Here is a 23,987-nt window from a genome sequence, read left to right on the forward strand (position 1 = left end):
CAGAGAGCTTTATTACCTGGCATTTTTAGCAACGCATCCAACCTCCGTAGAGGAATCACAACTAGGTAGGATTTGTACCAAGAGGCACAAATGATGATGAGCATGTGGCAAATTTTGTAGAAACTGAACAGGTACTGACTGGATCATCTGTGTCCCTTGCTCCTATGATGGAATTTTATGGCACACAATGTCATGCCAATTCTCTTTTCTGAGGTGTGATAATACTGTCTTTAAGTCCCAAGACAGTTAAATCATTTAACAGATAGATTCTATGTTAAGTTGTCTCTGTTCTGTAATAGATCACAGATGATGTAAAAATGTGATAAGAAAAAAACTAGTGGCATACAAGGTGCAATCAATTGAGTGTCCTATTACTGAACAGATGCATGACTTATAAATTAAAGAAGCCAAAGTTGATTATTTTGTATATCTTTGTCCTCTTATGATCATAAAAAGAACCCAATCAAAACATATGCAGTATTTAGAAATATCATAGAAAATAGCAACTAACAATGATTATTGACTTGGGTTAATTTTGACCTAGTTTCCTTACTAATACCATTTCTGCATGTCATAACAGTTTATTGTGCTTGAGGACATGACAACATCTTTTGTCCAAACTCGAGGTTCAGTACCAGTCTTTTGGGAGCAGCCTGGTTTGCAGGTATTATCACCAAACACTGATAGCAGTTGCTTTCATTTTGAACAAAACAATTAAAGAAATGGAAATCAAAAGTAAAATTGTAAAAGACACTTATTGTGGTTGTCACAATTCTTCACTAAAACAGTGTTTCAGCAATTATTACAAATTATAAAGGACTTTAAACCAAGGTCTTGTGAAATTAAAGATAAATGGCAATATAATTTAATTTCCTTTGATTTACGGATTCTTGTGTTTTCACAATTTTCAGGGTTTTAGTAGTAATATGTTATCATTTATTTATTGTCAACAACGTGAGAAGTGGTCGCTCAATCATCTGAGCAATGAGGCTCGTGTACGAAACGCTTGACAACAAAACAAAAAGAATAAGTTAAGGAAAATAGGTAAAAATATAGCATAAAATATGTAAGATAATATATAGAATATGTGAGGATCCTAATAGAGTATATAGATGTATCAGACTATGAAAAGAATATAAGAATAAAAATGATCAATCAAATTCCTAGGCAGGAGTGACACAAGTGCCCTTTAAAATTAGTGTGACTTAATTTCCTGCAAAATTTCAGAGATAGAATTGCTTCGTTAGGTTGAGTTATTCAATTTTCTTTGGTAATGAGAGGCAATGTAGATAAATTAGTTATGTAAAAGAGAGCTATTATATGATACTTGCTCTACATTAACACAATTATTTCATAAGTTATATCCAGTGGTTCTTGGTGTGAAAAAAAAGAAATGTATTGTGGGGTTTTCATTGATGAATGTAGAACTAAGGAAGATAATATGTATCGACCATTGAACCACAAAAGGTGATGTCATAAAAGTATATTTATTTGTATTTCATAAGGTTGGTTCTCACAAACTCAAACTTTCCAGAGGGTTTGAAGCATCTTCACCTGCTTTTGACAGGTTAGATAAAAACGCTCCAAAAAAGTGTTACATTAGTTCAATAAAGAGAGACTGCATATCAGGTACAAATCCTACCTAGTTGTGATTCCTCTACGGAGGTTGGATGCGTTGCTAAAAATGCCAGGTAATAAAGCTCTCTGGTTCAATGGGCTCTCGTCCCTTTTAGTTCTATGCTGGCAGTAAAACTCAGCGAAATCAAGCATGGGAATGCGTTTGATTTAAACGTGTGTGACGTGAGGTTCCATGTGGCATGCGGTTGATATCATTGGTCAAATTGAGTCGCTGTGCAAGTTTTCAAAAGTGGCTGCTTCGATAACTGGTTTCTACACCTAAAGCTCCGCTATTCGTTTCCGCAGTTCTGCCTTCCTCATCGTTTCCATTGATTTAAAATTGATTGTCAACAAAACCACCAGCTACTCGAGTCATTCTAGTTCGTTTGCCTTCAGTTGTAATTAAGTTTCAAAATTTCGTTTTAAATCAAGACAGTTTTATCGAACTTGTAGGTTTTTCAGTCTCGTTACATTTTCGCTGAATAGCGCTTTGTAGATGTGAGGAGACTTAAAAGATTAATCAAGTTTAGGATTTCAAAGATTTTTGAGTAATTTTTCTCCTAAAGTATAGACGTGGCACATTTTTAGACGGTGGTTCTCCAAGGATCAAATACTATATTTGATTGAACCCTTAATTCATTTTCAGGATCAGTTGAAAGACTCAATTCATGGCCGGGAGACCCGCATGATTTGCTTTGACTATCATCAAAACTGCCGAGGTGGGAAGCTGGACAAGCTATCGGCGCTGAAGGAAAAGGCGCGACCTTCTCTTGACGAGTTTGGCTTGTTCTTTGCTAGAGGAGATCACATTAAAAAGTGTGGTGTTTTTTCTTTGTCTATTGATAATCTTTTTCTCAGTGAATTCATAGTTCAAATAGCATTTATCACCCTCCAAAAGTATCTTGAGTCTTCAAACCGAATTTAGGAAATTTACCTTAATTTCGTAATTGAAGTAGTTCTCAGGCTGAAATGATAACGAAAGAATCACCTCTTTTTCATTCACCATAGGGGGTCTTGCTGAAATCTTTCCGTGCAAAATAGCTGTTTCCTTCGCGTTTGTCTTTTCCTAATTACTGTTAGTCATTTGTACTGTGTCTTCCTCAGGAAACAAAAAGGAGCTGTTCGTACAAACTGTATCGATTGCATAGATCGTACCAACAGTGTGCAGAGTTATGTGGGACTTGAGGTATGTTGAATTTAACGATGAATCTGTAATTAAACGTTCAAAGAAATTCATATGGTGGAATTGCTTCTTTATGTTCTGTTATTGGTTAAGAAAAGAAATTTATTCACCCTCTCAACCAGTGGATGCAAAATAGAATCGACAGATGTTGGGCTCTCGCATTTTCCCGTGTTGTGTTTCTCTTCTGCTTGACCGTTTAGATTACAAGTAATTAGGCTTTGCTTCCAGGACAATCAGTTACAAAGTGTTCTGATTTTAATTTTGGAATCACTTCACAGTGGGTGTGCAATTTACACTTGCAATTTATATTTGAGTGTTAGTTTTCAAGGAGTAGTTCAGGTCGCTGTTCACTTGAACGTGGTTGCCAATTCGTCTGATGTTTGTGTTATTAGGCTGTCACGGTCGAACTTTGTTTACTGCATCTCTCCTAGCCTCCACAGTTTTAGTAGTAGCAATTAGAATGTCTTGATCCAACAAGCAAACAGGGAATGCGCTTTTCTAGTGTTTGTTGTGGTGGAATCTGGATGAAAAGATGAGGGGTGGAGACTAGACCGGCTGATTGTGTTCAATACACATTTTTGGTCAGTACAGTTTGGTTTAAAATGCAGAAACAAAGACCTTAGGGTCGATACTTAAGCGTTTGAGCGCGCCAGAATTAGTTTCATTCTTCTCCCGGTTGCCCGTCCACACAGAAAAACCTCTCTTCTTAAGTCCTCTAAAGTCAGTTTAGACAAAAAGCGAGGCCCTTTAACACCTAATAGTTCAAAAACGTACTAACAAACTGCGGGAGAAACCTGGTAGAATGCTTTTAAGCAAAGAGAGGGCAGGGGTTACTTGCTATGAAATTGCATTCAAGTAGCCTATGAGCAGGCTATCATTAGCATTGCGCATGAGCGGCGAACCCTTAAAATTCGAAACGAGGAGCGAAACGAGTTTAAACGAAGTTGCGAGGAATGTAATGCTTAAAATCAGTTTTCGTGCCAGACTCCACACAGTCCTCGCTCGCTTCGAAACCTGCGGGCTTCCCGGCTCGTGCCTCTGCACCAATGAGGGATAACTCACAGGAAAGCTTTCCAGAAGAGAGGCATTACTTCCAGACGTCTAATACTGCAGAAATCGGGATAAGATGGGCTGCTAAGCTTGTGTTTAGACTTAATGTCTTCCTTTTGCAGATGTTATCGCAGCAGTTAGAATTCCTTGGTTTAACAAGCAAACAAGGAATGCTGTCCAGATTTCAGGAGGCTTTCCGTACCATGTGGGCACAAAATGGCGACCATATCAGCCGCATCTATCTTGGCACAGGGGCCTTAGATGGCAAAGCCAAGGTAGAGCGAATTATGAACAAGAGATTATAAACATTTTATAGTCTCTTCATGATGAATTAATTAAGAAAAAAGAAGGCGGAGATCATGGTGACAAAAACAAGGGAAAAATGAAATTTCATTTCGTATAGTAGGAGAAAGTTAATGGCGGACAAATAAGCAGTTGATGTGTTGTAAATGTACATGAAATAGAAGGATTTAAGCTTGAGTTTTTTTTCAAAAATTACGATGATGACAACGACCAATCATAAAAAGGTAAATATCGCAGGAAGTCAGAAGGTAATAATATATGCTTGAAGCGCGAAAAAACCCGACTGGTCAACCCAAGAGATTATATTCTCTTACCAGGCCATATTAGGTTAGTGTTATGCATCTGTTTGGTTGAGAAGTTTTTTTTCTGTCTTTCAAAGGTGATCAACAAGCTACGAGATGGTGCACGCTCAGTCCACAGAACCATCGTCAACAATTTCTTGGATGGAAGCAAACAAGAGGCCATTGACATGTTGTTGCTAGGCAACACATTTGTTGGAGAGTTGGGTGAAAGGGCACGTGCGTTGCTGTATGCTTCGTTTCTTCACTGTAAGTTACATGACCCCACCTGGCATCCTTGATGTTCTGTTTCCTGGGTTTGTATCCAACGAAAAATCGTGAAAGTTTTACGAATTATCGTGAATTAAAGCGACCGCATTTTATCAACGAAAAAAATGACTAGGTATGCAGGGATGACACAAGAACAGTGTAACATAGGAGTGACACGAGAAGTCTGCTTTTTTTTTCTCAATCATCCGTAAAGGGTTAACACCCCGGTAAAGTAATAGAAAGTCCGTTCTTTTGCATTTGCATTTCGGTCGGGGAAGTGCCAAGCTGTGCTAATTACGTGAAATTTCCATTCCGTAACTTGCTTTCTCTTTCCCCAGCATCACCCATGATCCTACGGGAGCTGTGCGATCGCCATCTTGAATACACCACGTGGTCCAATATACGAGTCTGTGTCGGCACATGGAATGTAAACGGAGGGAAACACTTCCGGAGTATCGCTCACAAACACCAAACAATGCATGATTGGCTGCTAGATTTTCACGAAACACTTCCGGACAGCGGTTATTCAGAAAGTGGTGATGTCAATTTTAAAGTACCCACAGATGTTTTTGCTATAGGCTTTGAGGAGCTGGTTGACTTGAATGCATCAAATATTGTTTCAACCAGGTAATTGTTTGGTAATCTTTTCGAATGTCCTCTAAAGTCGGTCATTATTAATGAAATTATGTTTCCAAAGGGTCTTGATATTAGCAGGCAAGTCAAGAATTTAAAGAAAGCGACAAAACTTTTGAGTTTGTGTGTGCTAGCTGTAATGCCTGTTACGTCGGTGAAACCTGCCGGCATTTTCCCACACGTGTTAGAGAGCACTTAGTCGGTGATAGGGCCTCTCACATTTTCAGGCATTTGAAAGATTCTCCGCACTGTCGCGCTTTGTGTTCAGCAGAGAACTTCCATGTTTTAGATCACGCCTCTACCGGTTTTCAGCTTAAGATAAAAGAGGCTATTCATATTCAAAGAGAACAACCATCTTTGAATCAATAATTACACCATGTAAATCTAAAACTATCTTTTTAATTCTCACACTTGCGTGCTTTACCTCTCTTCTTGTTGTCACTATTCATCTTAAATAGCATTGTTCTACTTTCTATATAATTCAACTTTCAACGCTTTGTATAGTAATTAACTGAAGATGACAGAAGTTTATGTCGAAACATGTTTTACAAACTCAAAAGTTTTGTCGCTTTCTTTAAATTCTTGACTTGCCTGCTAATATCAAGACCCTTTGGAAACATCATTCGCGACATAGCAGGAAAGCTGATCTGCGAAAATTTGAGATGATCTCGTTCAAATCCCGCAAAGCTGAGTTGGATTTAAGCTTCCTACGCAACTGTCAATCTTTCAATGTTTTTCCTAAGTTTCTTAGCTTCAATCTTCCCAACACCAACCGACACGACACCATCACCATACGTAAGCAGCTTTTGAAAAGTGCCATCGCCAAACGCTCAAAGGAACTTCGAAAATTGATCCACGCTAGAGATCAGTCAACTACTCATGTCCAAAGTGTCCTGAACAGTGTTGACTTTTATATTCTTAAACGGACATTACATCACAACGTTATTAAAGCAACCGCTCAATTTATCAAGACTCACCGGAAGAAGCTTTAAAATCTCACTCGCAATACGTCTCTTCCCTTTACATCAAATAAGACTGTCCTCCCTCAGTCTCACATCAGAACAACTTAACATTCTCAAATTTGGATTATCACATTCCATCCGTCTACCAAAAATATATGAGTCAGATGTCTTTACATGCTTTGAGCTCATCAACCACACCATGGCCAAGAACTTGAGAGACACCAAACAAGCAAGAAAACTTGCTTAGGATCTTTCTCATTTGGCTTATTCTTATGTTTCTTTATACCTTTCCACGACTGCCGACCTCAAGGAACTCAGAGTTCTTAAGGAGCTAAGGAAGAACAAAAACATTGTCATTTTAAAACCTGACAAAGGGAACGGAGTTGTTGTACTGGACCGAACAGATTACGACCATCAGCTAATTGAAGAATGGCTTTATCCACAGACTGGAAAGAAATAGAGCATTATGACCCACGTAGAGTCATTTCCGCTATTTTTAATAATGCTATTTTCTATTTTTTTTTGTATGACAATCATCTCTATTTATATTCTTTATACTCTCAGTTATATTGGAGTCTTAAGTGATAAAAGGACTCTTATTTTGTACTTTCACTTAAGATACTTTTTTTTAACAATTTCAGTTCAAATCAGCGTAAGGAATGGGGCGAGGAGCTGCGCCGTATCGTATCACGTGATCATGCGTATGTTCTGGTGACATGTGAGCAGCTGGTTGGTGTTTGTATGTTTGTGTTTATTCGGCCTCATCTGGTCCCATTCATCAGGTGATTAAACTCTTCTATGTTATCTTCTATCCAAGATGATTATATCATAGAGGGTGATTTGTCGAATTCGCGACGCTTAGGAAACGTAAGCAAAAGTTCGTACAGAGTCTTTTCACTTGTTGGGGGGGAGTGGGTCCTCGAGAAGCATTTTATCATAATTAAGTTTCAATATTGCTTACGTCTTGATATCACAAAGACCAATCCAGAGACACAATCTTGGACGAAAAACAACGATTACAACCCTTGACGTTTCCGCATTCTAAAGAATTCCATAACGACAGGGCAGATTATATTTTCCATCCTCCATCATGACACCTTTTCTTTTTACGTAAACGCAGTCTTTCTTGTTATGAATAAAGCGCTAACTGAAAGCCAAAAGGAATCGAGCACGTACTATGGTTTATTTCAGAGATGTGGCTGTCCATTCTGTGAAAACAGGCCTCGGGGGAAGTGCTGGGAACAAGGGAGGCGTGGCCATCCGTCTGTTACTTCACGCCACTTCCATCTGTTTTATTTGCTCACATCTGGCTGCCGGTCAGTCGGGTGTGAACGATAGGAACAGTGACTATCACGATATTACATCAAGGATAGCTTTTCCCATGGTGAGAAAACGTGTAATAGGATGTAGTATGTACCCGGCGCACTATTGTATTCTGCTTTATGCGCCCTGATCGACTTGCTCAGGAGTGATTGGCATCTTCGATTTCCTTCTAAGCCGCCGAAGAGACAAAACTGCGCTTTGGGAGTTAAATTTTTTACAATTTTTTGGGATATTGGCAGATATAATCTAAATTTTTGGTTCTTGGGTGTAAACATTAAAACAGTTATTTTCCATAGTGTCGAGAGAAACGCTACACTTACTAAGGTGTTGCCTGGCTTCTGTTGAAGAATGTCTAACAGTCCTATCAGTTTCCTTTTAGCCAGCGGTAGTCGTGCGAAAGGATTTGGCGGAAGCGAGCAAAGAACAGTGGCAGCTCGTTCTTTTTTTTTCCTCTCTTGTGTCTTAAGCCTTTGTGCGGTTTTTTTTCACTCGCTTATCTCTTGATAAGGCTAAAGAAGTGGCTGAAATGACTGCTTTACAGGCACCACTTTTTCAAAAAAAAGTTGTAGTTTCTACTAAGCATTATTTTATTTATTTTCAAGTAACAGAGACCTTTTGTTATGTTATGTTAATTTCTTTTCATTTTTGTTGACAATTATCAGTATCCTTGGTTATCCCCTTAAGTCATTTTATCGCTTGATTCCAGGTCCAGAGGTTCATTTTGTCATTTGTCATGTTGATTATTCCCAAAAAGTCGAACTAATTTGCACGTTATCTATGAATGAAGAGTCTGTTTTTCCAAAATCTTTAGCGAAGTATTTTAAGATGCACTCTATACAATTGTGTTGTTACATGGTCCTCCTAGGGTCGCAGCTTGACCTCACATGACTATGTATTCTGGTGTGGAGATTTCAACTATCGCATTGATCTGCCAATAGACAAAGTGAAAGAACGGATTAAAAACAAACAATGGGAAGAACTTTTAAAGGAAGATCAACTTATCAAACAAAGGAATGAACACAAGGTAAACTATGTGCCAACTCTAAAATGGTACGGAAACTTAACTGATTATCTATTCCAGAAAAGGTCCATATTGTCTAACTTCAGTTTGCCCCTCGGAACGATAGAAATTTCCGCCCAATCGCACTTCGGGTTCAGTTCGTTATCGCGCATGTGCAAATAACTGACATCACAAGTAATCGTTGTGACAACTTTACTCTATTCTCTTGTCATTTCTTTCAGTGATTATATTTTGTTTATTTGTAAGGTCTTCTGCGCCTTTCATGAAGGAAAAATTGCGTTTGCTCCAACTTACAAGTACGACTTATTTTCTGACGACTACGATACAAGCGAGAAGATGCGTATTCCTGCCTGGACCGACCGCGTACTTTGGAGACGGAGAAAGCCTCGGTACAAGTCAACCACATTAGTACGTAAACATGTGTCTGCGCAGCAGAATCAATTGGAACAGGGGTATGAATCACTCCTGATGGGAGGGGGGGACGGGGAAGATGATAATAGCAACGATGAGGCTGAGGCAGACAAAGGAGACGAGAAAGGCGAAATTAAGCATCAGGATGAAAATGAAGGTGAAAAATAATGGAGACGACAAGTCACACTCTCTTTTGACAGCTAGCAGCTGAATACAAAGCCATGTGCTTTAGCTCCTAGACAAAAATACTTGACCGGTCATTTCTTCAATAAATGATTCGCTCTGACTCAAAATTTTCAGCGCTTATAATTCGGATTGTGTCCTTTCTTGCTGGGGTATTAAATCTTTTTACCCTGTGACAACTTTTTATTGATGGTCACCACTGTAAAGGAGAGTCTATCATGATAGTGTCAGAATTATTTTGGGCCGTAAACTCCTTGAACGAGTTTAAATTTCCATAAAAATTCATGAAGTACACACACTGGATAGTCTTTAAGTCACCAATTGATCATTATTCCCCCTAGATATTTTTTTGATTCTGTAACAAGTGTAGATCTCATTTTTTCGCTTTGTTGACATACTACTGGAATAGAGAGATCTATACTGTCTTACCGTAATTAATTGTTTTCCTAATTGCCTTTTTTTTCCCTTTTAGACAAGAAAGGCGATAAAGCACATAAAGGGGGAGGAATTAATTTCTCTGCGGGAAAAGTTTTATACTACGGCCGGGCTGAGTTGAAAACCTCAGATCACAGGTACATATATTGTCCTTTAAATGGAGCAGGTAGCTTAAAGTGGGAATTTTCTCATCTTTACTGGCTATGTGGGATCAGCGGTTATTTAACAACATTGTTGGGGTCTTTGTGTAGTTTTTTTTTCCAGCTGTTTGGCTTAACTTCTCATGTTTAGGCATATAAGGAAAAGCAAAACGTGATACATAGTTGTATAAGACATGTTGTTGAAAACAGGATTTTACGCTCATACTAAATTATGATGACATTTGTGCCCACTGCAAGTTTACGTTAATACTCTTCCACAGGCCAGTTGTTGCCCTCGTAGAGATTGAGATACAGCAGGTTGATTGGAAGAAACAGTGTGACGTACATGACCATGTCATGAGAGCAATGGGTCCTGCTGACCCTACTATTGTGGTTACGAGTGGCGAAGCAGCTGAAGAGGATGCTGGGATTGATGTGTCGGAGCTTCTTGATGCTGTGGAGCCTTATGGGACGGTTGTATTAGTGAGGTGAGAATGAAATTACCCAGTTACTGACGACAATGGTAAGGTAACGCCACGTTTCTGTCTAAAAAAAAAAATTACTAAATTAACAGATATTCCAAAATTGGCGTTATACTTATTCATTCCGCCGGCGCTTTTCAAGGAAATATTGAAAATTTTATAAGCTGTAGCGAACTGGTTACAGGAAAACTTACGGTTACTTCCCACCTTCGAAGGCCGAAAAATAAACTTTTTCTTTTATTTGGCTAGACTGAATTCAACATTTTACCTAAGGTTTCCAAAAGAAAAAAATTATTTAATCTCCGAAAGCATCCGAGTTCCTTTGAAAAACTTATTTTCAGATAAAGGTAGTCAAATTAGGAAGATGTCGTAATCTCGTACCTGGGCGAATCCCCTGGGGGAAACCTGGATTGTGGAGATCTTTTCCTCAGAACCATAGTTTTGAACTATTCACCTTTATCACCTCCATATCTCCATATTTAAAGATATACTACTTGAATTCCGCTGGAATTACTTGACACTTTTGGTTCAAATTCCCTACCCCTGCCAGGCAAGTTTCAAATTCACCACCATTGGGCACGGGGGGCGAGAAAGGTCAAGCCAAGATTGACTGGCACATAATGAGCTTAAGCATAATATGTACTTTTAAAACAGACGAAGAAGGTTAATAAAAGAAGTGTGAGTGACAAATAACGGTTGCGCTTGCCAGGCAAGTGGTTTTTGTTGGCTTGACTCCCATTCCCACGGTTTTTCGCGTGCCCTCTTCTATCACCCGTTTCAACTCGCCGAGAATCTGGAACAAGCTAGAATTAAACTGACAGAATAAAACTGACAGAATAATGTCTTCTTCTCAGCGCTCGTCTCGAACTTTTCGTTTCTTCGAAAGTAAGGCTGTGTTCCTAGGCGGGGTTTTGTCAGCGTATCGTTTTTGTATTTCTTAGCTCGCGATGTCATTAAAGTTTGCTTCTCTATTTGGGACCTCTGTAACCTGATAGACCACTTCTTAAACCTGTGGTTAATCAAGTTTGACCCATAGATAGTATGCGGCGTGTGTAAATTGCGCTTTAGGAGCCGGTAATAAATCGTAAATCAACCGTATGACTATGTACGTAAAATAAAGAGAGGTCTTGTTTTGACACTTATTCCATTTCTAATTTCCCTCTCTACCCATTTGTTAGGACGGTATCGCTGTTACAAATGACTGGAAACTGAATAACAAGCCCAGTCTTCCAACCACTGGTAGGACAAGCCCATTTTTCGTCCCATCCCTTATCCACCAGCTTGACATGCCCAGTCTCCCTCTCCTCCCTTATCCACTAGCTTGACATGTTCAGTCTCTCTCTCCTCCCTTAACCATTCATCGTAGTCGAATACCGTTACGTATACCGTAATATACGCATATGTTTTATTGCTGTTTTCAGCAAGTTTGAACTATTAAGGAAATGCCACAAGGCTATCTTTGTGTTTTCATTTCAAAAGTTTGTTTCATGGACATTTTTGTTTAAAGGAGCCTTTGACTATATTTTGAGCCATTCAGAGCATCTTCTTAAACAGAAGGAAACCTCAAATTAAATGGGACTTTGGATAAGGACAAAAAAATTTATATGAATTCCCAATGACAAAAAGACAAATTTAGCCTAAAAGTTTGTTAAATGGACACAAAGTGTGATGTAACTGCGTCTCTGATATACCGTATCTCTGGGATTGAGGTTATGGCATCCTTTGCCCAATTTCCTTATTTAGCTGCAACTTGAGCAACTTTACCTTGCCATCGTTACTAAAGTTTTAGGCACACCAATATTTTCTGTTGAAACCAAAGAGACACAACCTTCCCAAGTTGTAAATTCCACTTTATTACATAGATGATAGTATTTAAGAGTCTCTTAAATCAATTTTACTCTTTAGTCAAACTCAAAGTGTCAAAAAGAAAGCATGGTCCTACAAAGTTAACATAAACAACATAGCTTATCAGCGCTGAGCAAATGGGTTGAGTGGATTGGCAGATGGAATGTTCCTCGGAGGAGGTGGGGCTAAACCTGGTGGCACACCTGGCTGATTGACACTTCTCTTCTGCTGTTGCTGTTGAATTTGAATGGGAGTCAACCGGAAATGAAACTGAAGGAAAAACTGTAAGAAACGAGAACAGAGAGTTAACTTTAATGTTAAACCATACAGGAAACCCTAAAATGAAAACCCCTTGGCTACAAAATTCCTAGGTTTAATGTACAATAAAAGTGATTCAGCTGAAAAATAGCAAACTGTACCAAATGGAAAAGTAATCTATCCATCATCACTACACTCTGAGTAACCCAGATTTATGCATTGATTGTTATTTTTTATTTTTTTAAAGGGAAGCTATCTTGCCCATACCCAAGGAAAAAAACATCAGTCAAATCTGTAAGGAGTCATGTTAATCATAATAACTAGAAATCACATTATCCTAATACTGGAAGACATTACGTAGTGAAACTGAAACAATTATTGGTGCATATGAGCAATAACTAGTGTAGGTCCATGTAGGATGCAGGAAGAATGAAAGTCTGCTTTGCTGATTGAATAAATAGCTGACATACTGTACATGTAGAAATACATCCAGATTAACAATTCTTAGAATAACATTTATGACTTAACTCCATAGGGCTCGTCGAGCTGCTAAAGAAGCAAAGGAGGCCCCAGCTCAACCAGCACCTGTGAGTACCTAATGTTGTGACACTTAATAAGAGTCAGCATGTAATTTTCTCATAACTGAGTCGTCCATGATCAATCCTTTACCTCCCAAGATCTGATTGGTGACTCTCCTCTCTAGCTGATGCACATTCCATTGTAAATTGGTTACAAGAATTTGATTTTAGATCAAGATAACAACTTCTACCTGGTAAGTTTGAAATCTTCAATACCTGTTAGCAGGATAATGTACAGATATAGTCACTACCAGGAGTATAAGGGTTAAAATACTACATCTCAGGCAGTTTTATTATATTTGGTTTCAGGTATCATTTACTTTTACCTTAGATAAATTTGATGTGGATTTTGACCATCTTTTTTATCCTGATGTGCTTTATGTTTCAATTGTTTTATGCAAACATGCAAGCTGCCATATGTAAACTGTAATTCATCCTAAAACTTCATATTTTAGACTAAATCTGTGCTCCCAAGGGTGATTTCCTTGTTTATCTAGGCCCTTATAGTTATTTAGGACATCCATTGCTCTCCTTTTTTTTGGTAATTGTTCGTCAAACTAGGAAAGGGATGCTTGGGTACAAAGAAAAGTTGTTGTTTCAAGAAAAAAAGGCATTTTGTTTAAAGTTTGTAAATTACCTTTTTATTTTTTTTACAGGAAAAACCAAGAGTATCTGTTAAAAAGTTTGTTAAAATTGGTCGTCCTGGCTACAAAGGTATTAGAATATGTTTATGTTAAAGTTTTAAAAATTTGGCTGGGTTTATTTTTTTTTTAAAAAACAAGTTGTAACTTTGGTTAGGAGCTCTAGCAATGTTTTGTGGATGAAGGAAAATTCAAATTAAACAAATTCAAAATCTTTTTATATTTTGCTAACACCTTGCTGTATTGTTCTTTTCCTTTCCTGTAATAAGTTACAAAGCAGAGAGATCCCGATACTGGACAGCATAGTTTACTCTTTCAGGTAATATGTGTGTATCTTTGTGGACATACTTTCATTGCCGGGTTTTCATTTTAGGGTTTCCTGTATGGTTTAACATTAAAGTTAACTCTCTGTTCTCGTTTCTTACAGTTTTTCCTTCAGTTTCATTTCCGGTTGACTCCCATTCAAATTCAACAGCAACAGCAGAAGAGAAGTGTCAATCAGCCAGGTGTGCCACCAGGTTTAGCCCCACCTCCTCTGAGGAACATTCCATCTGCCAATCCACTCAACCCATTTGCTCAGCGCTGATAAGCTATGTTGTTTATGTTAACAGCGTACATGTTGTGGGAATGAGTTGTCTGATGAATTGCCAGTTACCCATGGGGTCCCTCAGGGAAGTATTCTGGGTCCTCTGCTATTTGTCATCTACATTAACGATTTGCCAAGCGTTCTAGATGCCTGTCAAGCATCACTTTATGCAGATGACACGGTGATCTACTGCTATGGGTCTTCCTCTCAGGAGCTGACTGAAAAGCTCAACCAAGACCTCCTGGCTGTGGCGAAATGGCTGAATGAACATAAGTTAACACTGAATCTGGACAAAACCAAATGCATGCTTATAGGCAGTAACAAGAAGTTACAGAGGAAAATAGCTCTAGCTGTTTCAATCTTTGATCATTGTATAAACAATGTTACTTGTTTTAAATATCTTGGAATCTTAATATCGTCTGATTTTTCGTGGACAAATCATGTCGAATACATGGCAGGGAAAGTTAATCAAAGGCTTGGCCTACTTAGACGCATTAAGCATTTGTTACCGTTTAAGGCGCGCATCCTTTTTTATAAAAGCCTTGTTATGCCCTTATTCGAGTATGCTGATTTAGTTTGGGGAGACAAACATAATGTAACTTTAATGTCTAGTTTGCAAGTGCTTCAAAATAAGGCGGCTAAAATAATATTAGATCGACCACTGTATTCCTCTGCGTCTGATGCGTTAACTACACTGAAGTGGTTAACACTAGAAAAAAGGCGCTTCCAGCGCCGATGCGTACATGTATATAAATGTCTTAATGGTCTCACGCATCACGAACTAACATTAGTCACTCAGCAAGAACAGCATAGTTACAACACAAGAAATAAAGCAAACCTCAAAATTCCATCCGTTAAAAGAAACTGGGGCAAACAAAGAACTGGCTATCATGCTGTAAGTGATTTTAACTCGCTGGACAAAACTATACGAGCCTCTGATAATGTAAATATTTTGAAGCGTCAGATTTTCAATTCATTGATTTAAGTTTTGTATTACACATAAGATACATTAGTTTTTAATAGCATCTTTTAGCATTTTTATTCATTGTAAATTTTTAATTTTTAATTTTCGAGGTCCTTTTTGTAAACCACTTTTTAGTGAAAAAGTTTCCTCATTAAAGATTGTCATTTTATTAACTTTGTAGGACCATGCTTTCTTTTTGACACTTTGAGTTTGACTAAAGAGTAAAATTGATTTAGGAGACTCTTAAATACTATCATCTATGTAATGAAGTGGAATTTACAACTTGGGAAGGTTGTGTCTCTTTGGTTTCAACAGAAAATATTGGTGTGCCTAAAACTTCAGTAACGATGGCAAGGTAAAGTTGCTCAAGTTGCAGCTAAATAAGGAAATTCCCAGGATCCTGTCTAAAGAGAACCTAAAGCGCATGCGTCCTCGATTTTCTACCGGATCACGTGGGCTTTTGCAGCCAATAACAATCTAGCGACGAACGCGTCATGCAAAAGCGCACTTTTTGATTTTACATTCCAACGTGAACGAGTAAGCTTGCTCTTCGATCAGAATTTTTGTTGTAGTTTTCACCTTTTGTGCTTTAAGTAATAGTTCCAAAGGACAACTAACAATGGCCGAACGAAATTCAAGAAAAAGAAGCGTTCCAGCACGTTTAAGAGAAGGTAAGTTGAAGTGAGAAAGTTGTGGATACGAAAGTATACATGCATGCAGTATTGTTGTAGGTTGGCCTCGTGCACTTGGGCTTTATTATTCGTCTAAAATAAAGACGATGAGTAATCAATAAGCTTGCATTTTTTCAAAAAACCTTTTTTAGTTTACATAGTAAGAACTCAATCGAAACTTATTACATGTAAACATCTATTTCATAGAGACTTGGTACCTTGTAGACTACGAGGATGATGGCAACTTAAGGGTGTTAGGTGGAGACGAAATTCGGCACATCTTTCCCGATGAAGAAGAGGAAATTCAAGCTGGTGATATTGTAAGCGCCCTTTGGCTTCCAAATGGCCAGTTTTATGATGCCAAGGTGCTACAGAAAGGAGGTAAGTTCCATTTTACTGCGCTTATAAGTGCGACCAGAAGTCAATACTTTGCTTTCCAAAGAGGGCCATCTCTATTTCATTCTTTTAATATTAAAGGAGCCGCAGGTTTCAGTCATCTACAAGTGTTATCAAATAAATAGATTAAATACAGTGCTAGCAAGCAAAAGTCAAGTGTGTCTTTGTAACAATCAACATGTAAAAATCATATGAAAGTGAGGAAAGTAGTATTATGTATTACATGTTAGTTTTATAAAAAAAATCACTGTCTCCAAAATCTCTTCACAGCTGACAAGAATGAGCTCATGAGGGAAAGACTGCAACTAGAGAAGGCTAAAAAGAACAAAGAGAAAACAACAAAAACCACTCAAGATCCAAAAGTCCAACAAAAGAGAAAGAATCCTAAGGACTTTGCAGATCAACAGAAAAAGAAGAAAAAGACAAAAGTTCAATCACAGAGTGGTAGAGAGATGCAACAAAAGGAAAAAGAAAAGGAAGAAAAGAAACAGAAAAAAGATGAGGAACAAACAAGGCAAAAATTTTCTACTAGAGGCAAGGAAAGCCCAGGCAACAAAGAGATGGTCCTCCACCAACTCAGAACTTACAATTGTTTCCCCTTTAAACACTTCCTTCAGACCTGAACCACTTCACCGAGCAAACAGACCTTCAACACATCTGACTTCACCATCCCACCAAGCCTTGCCTCCATCACCACATGCGGATCACCAAGCAAACCATCAGCCATCGGCTGACCCCACAACACCAGCTCCAAAAGCAGTTAAAACTCCAGCAAGAATAAATACATGTGCCCGGTCAAATCGTCCAACAACACCAGCTCACCACACAGATGAAACTCCTAGAAGACACACTCAGTCCATGCATCCAACACCATGTACAACTCGCCAAACAAATGAAACTCCAGCAAGGAAAAATACTTCATCAAAGAACACCTCTGAACCAAGAAGGGGCTTGCATTTCCAGAGTACTTTGCTTATGACTGACAGCAGTGAAAATGAAAGTGATGAGGAGTGTGATGCAACAGACTTTGGCTCTAGTGCCAGCTGTTGCAAGCAACAGAAACTGGAAAATGAAGCTTTGAGAAAGCGACTAGAAAAACTATACGAGAGGCTTAACATTGCACGTAAGTCTTTTTAAATTATGTAATGACTTCCTATCTAAAAGTCATTAATTTTGTCTCTGGTTAACATCAGAGTAATTTAGCAATAATTATATTGTTGTACTGCACACATTTCTTTTATAGGTTCTATCAGTCACATAAGATCAGATCAAATACACACAGAACTACAAATAAAAGTCATAATCAAAGTTAACACAAATAAATGCCAGGGCTGTTCACTAAAATTTTACCTAGCAGACCAGCTTTTATTTGAGCCTACTGTTACATTAAGAAAATATCTGATGGTAGTTTCTTGAATTCAATGTTTAAATCAAGTTTGACTTAATGTATTTAATATCCTCCAATGGTTTTAAGTGTTTGAAGTAGGTAAGCACAATTTAAATATTGTTAAAAAAATGTGTCGTAACAAGAAGTTTGACAACTTAAATTTTTTATGTTGTCTTGCAGTAAAGGCAAAGACAGTCGAGGAGGTGGTAAAAAACAGACCAGTGGCTGGCATTCTGGACGCAGCATTGGCTGTCGAGTATAAGGTAATTCATTATTTGTCTGTTCTGCATGCCATCAAGATAAATTAAATTGCACAATCTGGATTGCTCACTTTACATCTGACTGCTACCACACATCTCAGTCAAGCTTTCTTAGTCATTTCTTTGACCACTGGTTGATTAGAATAACAACTTCATATAATAAGGACTGAAAGGAGTGGCTGGAGAGGACTAAAAAATATGTTTTCTCTAGATTGTTGCATACAGACCAAGGGAAAGTATTTCTCTTCAGTCCAACCAAACTAGCCTAAGTACCTGTTAGAGCTTCACTTAGGACTGCAGTGTTACAAATTAACTGTACAACTGTTGTTGTTTTTTATTTACAGATGGTTGAAGTAATGGAGGGATCAGGGGTATACTGGTACTCCCACCAGCGGGCATATTGCTCCGCATTTAAGCATTGGGCGGGCTACATCAATGCTGCCATAGATATATTTTTTAACAAAGAAATACTTGCTGCCTCTTCTGCAATGGGGAATGAAAAAAAGAGCAAGAATGGAAGTAGCCATCAGCCATTAAATCCCCTTATCATCCAAGCTCTTATTGGTAGGTTTAACTAAATGTAGATACACTATGCCTTTTTATGAAAAGGTAGAGTCATGCAGTTGATTTAAGGTTAAAGTTTTACTTTTTTAAAAGGTTTTTACAACTGGTATCTGTATGTTGAACTGACAGAAGAGTATTTTTAGTGGAGTTAATACATTTTGACCCATCCACACAAGTAAATGTTTTTTCAAAAGCTGCTATACTCACAGATCCACAATAAAAACTTCACTTTTTAAAACTTTTGATGAAAGTATAGATTTCTTATTATTTGTTTCAATCAGTGTAAGGCCATTGCCTATCGTGAATCCAGTCGAATGGGGAGCTCAAGAAATGGCTCTAGACTAGGAACCTTTTTTGCTGTAGCACTCAATATTTCACAAGTTTGGCTCCTACCTTTCACCTTTTGGCTTTATAGTCTCTTTCTTTTCTTTCTTAATGCATCAAAAATCCAAGTTTTTAAATGAAAACACAATACAAATGTGGACCCAGGCATCTTAATTTACTGATAATGCATAAGTAAGTTACAGGTTTAAGAACATGCTTCACTCTGCCAATTTCTAATTCAAAGCAAACTTTAAGCAGATGTAATTTTTGTAATCTTCCTTCAGGCAAGGTTTGCTCCAAGTTCAATAAAGATGTCCCCACACCAAGCCAGATTGTCCAAAAAGTCAACATGAAATGTGTAGAAGCAAGGCGGCCACCAAGAACCAGACAAGAGTAACGGCTGTGATTTGAGTAAAAGGACGCAGTTGATGTGATTTCATTGTCTTGCTATATTTAGGTTCCCACACAATTAGACCATGTAGTTTTTGAAGTGATTTTCAGTTCAGGACAATGCAATTTTGCTGCAGTAATAACTACTGTTACAGTGTGACATGCCTTATGTTGTATTTAATTATTATATTAATTATATAATTATATTTTGCAATTCTTCGATGTTTTACAAGAGACACAACCCAAACATTTTTCTTCATAGTTGCTAGTTTTGTTGACAGTTTGTTAAGTATGTAATATCCATTGAGGACAGGGTATAGAATTTGTGTGGAGAGTATATTAAGTATTTTTTTGATTGTCTAATGTATTAAATATATGCAAAGAATGCAAAAGTGTGGTTCCTGTTTCCATGTTCTGAAGGCTCCTGATATCTCAAATACTTTGAGGAAAAATTGTTAGAATAGTTGGAGTTCAAGGTAACCACAAATAAGTTACTTTTGAAAATAGTAAGAGGTTTTAGGTATCAGTGAGTAAGCTCTATTTTGAAGAAAACCTTAAACACAAATAATTTTGAGATTGACTACTAAACAACAAAAACCACTCAAGATCCAAAAGTCCAACAAAAGAGAAAGAATCCTAAGGACTTTGCAGATCAACAGAAAAAGAAGAAAAAGACAAAAGTTCAATCACAGAGTGGTAGAGAGATGCAACAAAAGGAAAAAGAAAAGGAAGAAAAGAAACAGAAAAAAGATGAGGAACAAACAAGGCAAAAATTTTCTACTAGAGGCAAGGAAAGCCCAGGCAACAAAGAGATGGTCCTCCACCAACTCAGAACTTACAATTGTTTCCCCTTTAAACACTTCCTTCAGACCTGAACCACTTCACCGAGCAAACAGACCTTCAACACATCTGACTTCACCATCCCACCAAGCCTTGCCTCCATCACCACATGCGGATCACCAAGCAAACCATCAGCCATCGGCTGACCCCACAACACCAGCTCCAAAAGCAGTTAAAACTCCAGCAAGAATAAATACATGTGCCCGGTCAAATCGTCCAACAACACCAGCTCACCACACAGATGAAACTCCTAGAAGACACACTCAGTCCATGCATCCAACACCATGTACAACTCGCCAAACAAATGAAACTCCAGCAAGGAAAAATACTTCATCAAAGAACACCTCTGAACCAAGAAGGGGCTTGCATTTCCAGAGTACTTTGCTTATGACTGACAGCAGTGAAAATGAAAGTGATGAGGAGTGTGATGCAACAGACTTTGGCTCTAGTGCCAGCTGTTGCAAGCAACAGAAACTGGAAAATGAAGCTTTGAGAAAGCGACTAGAAAAACTATACGAGAGGCTTAACATTGCACGTAAGTCTTTTTAAATTATGTAATGACTTCCTATCTAAAAGTCATTAATTTTGTCTCTGGTTAACATCAGAGTAATTTAGCAATAATTATATTGTTGTACTGCACACATTTCTTTTATAGGTTCTATCAGTCACATAAGATCAGATCAAATACACACAGAACTACAAATAAAAGTCATAATCAAAGTTAACACAAATAAATGCCAGGGCTGTTCACTAAAATTTTACCTAGCAGACCAGCTTTTATTTGAGCCTACTGTTACATTAAGAAAATATCTGATGGTAGTTTCTTGAATTCAATGTTTAAATCAAGTTTGACTTAATGTATTTAATATCCTCCAATGGTTTTAAGTATTTGAAGTAGGTAAGCACAATTTAAATATTGTTAAAAAAATGTGTCGTAACAAGAAGTTTGACAACTTAAATTTTTTATGTTGTCTTGCAGTAAAGGCAAAGACAGTCGAGGAGGTGGTAAAAAACAGACCAGTGGCTGGCATTCTGGACGCAGCATTGGCTGTCGAGTATAAGGTAATTCATTATTTGTCTGTTCTGCATGCCATCAAGATAAATTAAATTGCACAATCTGGATTGCTCACTTTACATCTGACTGCTACCACACATCTCAGTCAAGCTTTCTTAGTCATTTCTTTGACCACTGGTTGATTAGAATAACAACTTCATATAATAAGGACTGAAAGGAGTGGCTGGAGAGGACTAAAAAATATGTTTTCTCTAGATTGTTGCATACAGACCAAGGGAAAGTATTTCTCTTCAGTCCAACCAAACTAGCCTAAGTACCTGTTAGAGCTTCACTTAGGACTGCAGTGTTACAAATTAACTGTACAACTGTTGTTGTTTTTTATTTACAGATGGTTGAAGTAATGGAGGGATCAGGGGTATACTGGTACTCCCACCAGCGGGCATATTGCTCCGCATTTAAGCATTGGGCGGGCTACATCAATGCTGCCATAGATATATTTTTTAACAAAGAAATACTTGCTGCCTCTTCTGCAATGGGGAATGAAAAAAAGAGCAAGAATGGAAGTAGCCATCAGCCATTAAATCCCCTTATCATCCAAGCTCTTATTGGTAGGTTTAACTAAATGTAGATACAGTATGCCTTTTTATGAAAAGGTAGAGTCATGCAGTTGATTTAAGGTTAAAGTTTTACTTTTTTAAAAGGTTTTTACAACTGGTATCTGTATGTTGAACTGACAGAAGAGTATTTTTAGTGGAGTTAATACATTTTGACCCATCCACACAAGTAAATGTTTTTTCAAAAGCTGCTATACTCACAGATCCACAATAAAAACTTCACTTTTTAAAACTTTTGATGAAAGTATAGATTTCTTATTATTTGTTTCAATCAGTGTAAGGCCATTGCCTATCGTGAATCCAGTCGAATGGGGAGCTCAAGAAATGGCTCTAGACTAGGAACTTTTTTTGCTGTAGCACTCAATATTTCACAAGTTTGGCTCCTACCTTTCACCTTTTGGCTTTATAGTCTCTTTCTTTTCTTTCTTAATGCATCAAAAATCCAAGTTTTTAAATGAAAACACAATACAAATGTGGACCCAGGCATCTTAATTTACTGATAATGCATAAGTAAGTTACAGGTTTAAGAACATGCTTCACTCTGCCAATTTCTAATTCAAAGCAAACTTTAAACAGATGTAATTTTTGTAATCTTCCTTCAGGCAAGGTTTGCTCCAAGTTCAATAAAGATGTCCCCACACCAAGCCAGATTGTCCAAAAAATCAACATGAAATGTGTAGAAGCAAGGCGGCCACCAAGAACCAGACAAGAGTAACGGCTGTGATTTGAGTAAAAGGACGCAGTTGATGTGATTTCATTGTCTTGCTATATTTAGGTTCCCACACAATTAGACCATGTAGTTTTTGAAGTGATTTTCAGTTCAGGACAATGCAATTTTGCTGCAGTAATAACTACTGTTACAGTGTGACATGCCTTATGTTGTATTTAATTATTGTATTAATTATATAATTATATTTTGCAATTCTTCGATGTTTTACAAGAGACACAACCCAAACATTTTTCTTCATAGTTGCTAGTTTTGTTGACAGTTTGTTAAGTATGTAATATCCATTGAGGACAGGGTATAGAATTTGTGTGGAGAGCATATTAAGTATTTTTTTGATTGTCTAATGTATTAAATATATGCAAAGAATGCAAAAGTGTGGTTCCTGTTTCCATGTTCTGAAGGCTCCTGATATCTCAAATACTTTGAGGAAAAATTGTTAGAATAGTTGGAGTTCAAGGTAACCACAAATAAGTTACTTTTGAAAATAGTAAGAGGTTTTAGGTATCAGTGAGTAAGCTCTGTTTTGAAGAAAACCTTAAACACAAATAATTTTGAGATATACTACTGGTACATTTTGATCTCAGGACTGCATGAGCATTACATTTCCTCCCCACATTCCATAAGCATGCAGGCACCACTGGGTACGTCCTTAAGGAAAAATCTGTGCCATAAAATCTCCATAGTTTTTGGGGAGATGCACTGATCATATGGTTTTGCTATGGGACTGTAATCAGAAAAGCATGAACTCGATCATTACTAGATCATATGGGAATTGTATGGAACTTTTAGAAATTCGTAGCATTCCCATATCAGATGCTGCAGTATCAATGAATGATATGGGAATTGTATGAGACTTCACAAAACATATGTAACATTCCCATATCAGATGCTAGTATGCATGGATGATATGGGAATTATATGGAACTGTGCCAAATACATAGCATTCCCATACAAAAGGGTCAGGGATCATATGGTATTGGTATGGGGCTGATCCATATCATTCCCATACCAGATACTATGGGAAATCTATGGAACTGTGCCAAATACGTAGCAATCCCATAGTTAAATACAATAGAATCAAAACTGAATGAAGACAGTGGCATATATGGTTTTGATATGGAATCAATAGCCCATACTAAAGCCATATACTACCCATATATGGGCCATAGTTTATGCCATACCATTTCCATACTTGGACCTTATATGGCCCATATCACCAGGTTTGGTAAGGGGGGTTTTCATTTTAGGGTTTCCTGTATGGTTTAACATTAAAGTTAACTATCTGTTCTCGTTTCTTACAGTTTTTCCTTCAGTTTCATTTCCGGTTGACTCCCATTCAAATTCAACAGCAACAGCAGAAGAGAAGTGTCAATCAGCCAGGTGTGCCACCAGGTTTAGCCCCACCTCCTCTGAGGAACATTCCATCTGCCAATCCACTCAACCCATTTGCTCAGCGCTGATAAGCTATGTTGTTTATGTTAACTTTGTAGGACCATGCTTTCTTTTTGACACTTTGAGTTTGACTAAAGAGTAAAATTGATTTAGGAGACTCTTAAATACTATCATCTATGTAATAAAGTGGAATTTACAACTTGGGAAGGTTGTGTCTCTTTGGTTTCAACAGAAAATATTGGTG

General features: G+C 37.7%; 3 protein-coding genes and 1 long non-coding RNA gene across 4 annotated transcripts; all 4 read left to right on the plus strand.

Moving 5' to 3' along the window:
* Positions 1–419: 419 nt before the first annotated feature.
* On the plus strand, positions 420–10,391 carry LOC149039516 (polyphosphatidylinositol phosphatase SYNJ1-like). Its single transcript, XM_089181778.1, has 13 exons — positions 420–664; positions 1,506–1,567; positions 2,206–2,433; positions 2,722–2,803; positions 3,973–4,125; positions 4,533–4,701; positions 5,040–5,328; positions 6,938–7,078; positions 7,488–7,680; positions 8,485–8,643; positions 8,887–9,208; positions 9,707–9,806; positions 10,091–10,391. Exons 1-13 carry the CDS (start codon positions 599–601, stop codon positions 10,299–10,301), a joined length of 2,175 nt encoding a protein of 724 aa, XP_089037904.1. The 5' UTR covers positions 420–598; the 3' UTR covers positions 10,302–10,391.
* A 2,159-nt stretch (positions 10,392–12,550) lies between these two features.
* On the plus strand, positions 12,551–13,972 carry LOC149039517 (uncharacterized). Its single transcript, XR_016179620.1, has 4 exons — positions 12,551–12,688; positions 12,930–12,981; positions 13,629–13,686; positions 13,883–13,972. It is a non-coding gene; the product is annotated as an uncharacterized LOC149039517 (long non-coding RNA).
* A 1,671-nt stretch (positions 13,973–15,643) lies between these two features.
* On the plus strand, positions 15,644–19,299 carry LOC149039518 (uncharacterized). The gene is made up of 6 exons (XM_089181839.1): positions 15,644–15,834; positions 16,042–16,215; positions 16,501–17,353; positions 17,798–17,880; positions 18,222–18,441; positions 19,050–19,299. Exons 3-6 carry the CDS (start codon positions 16,729–16,731, stop codon positions 19,160–19,162), a joined length of 1,041 nt encoding a protein of 346 aa, XP_089037965.1. The 5' UTR covers positions 15,644–15,834; positions 16,042–16,215; positions 16,501–16,728; the 3' UTR covers positions 19,163–19,299.
* A 422-nt stretch (positions 19,300–19,721) lies between these two features.
* Positions 19,722–23,950, plus strand: LOC149039519 (uncharacterized). Its single transcript, XM_089181840.1, has 4 exons — positions 19,722–20,530; positions 20,975–21,057; positions 21,399–21,618; positions 22,227–23,950. The coding sequence occupies exons 1-4, from the start codon at positions 19,906–19,908 to the stop codon at positions 22,337–22,339; spliced, it is 1,041 nt and encodes a 346-aa protein (XP_089037966.1). The 5' UTR covers positions 19,722–19,905; the 3' UTR covers positions 22,340–23,950.
* Positions 23,951–23,987: the final 37 nt, after the last annotated feature.

The sequence above is a fragment of the Pocillopora damicornis genome, chromosome 9 (genome assembly GCF_964200805.1).
Source record: "Pocillopora damicornis chromosome 9, jaPocDami1.2, whole genome shotgun sequence".
Classification (NCBI taxonomy): Eukaryota; Metazoa; Cnidaria; class Anthozoa; order Scleractinia; family Pocilloporidae; genus Pocillopora; species Pocillopora damicornis.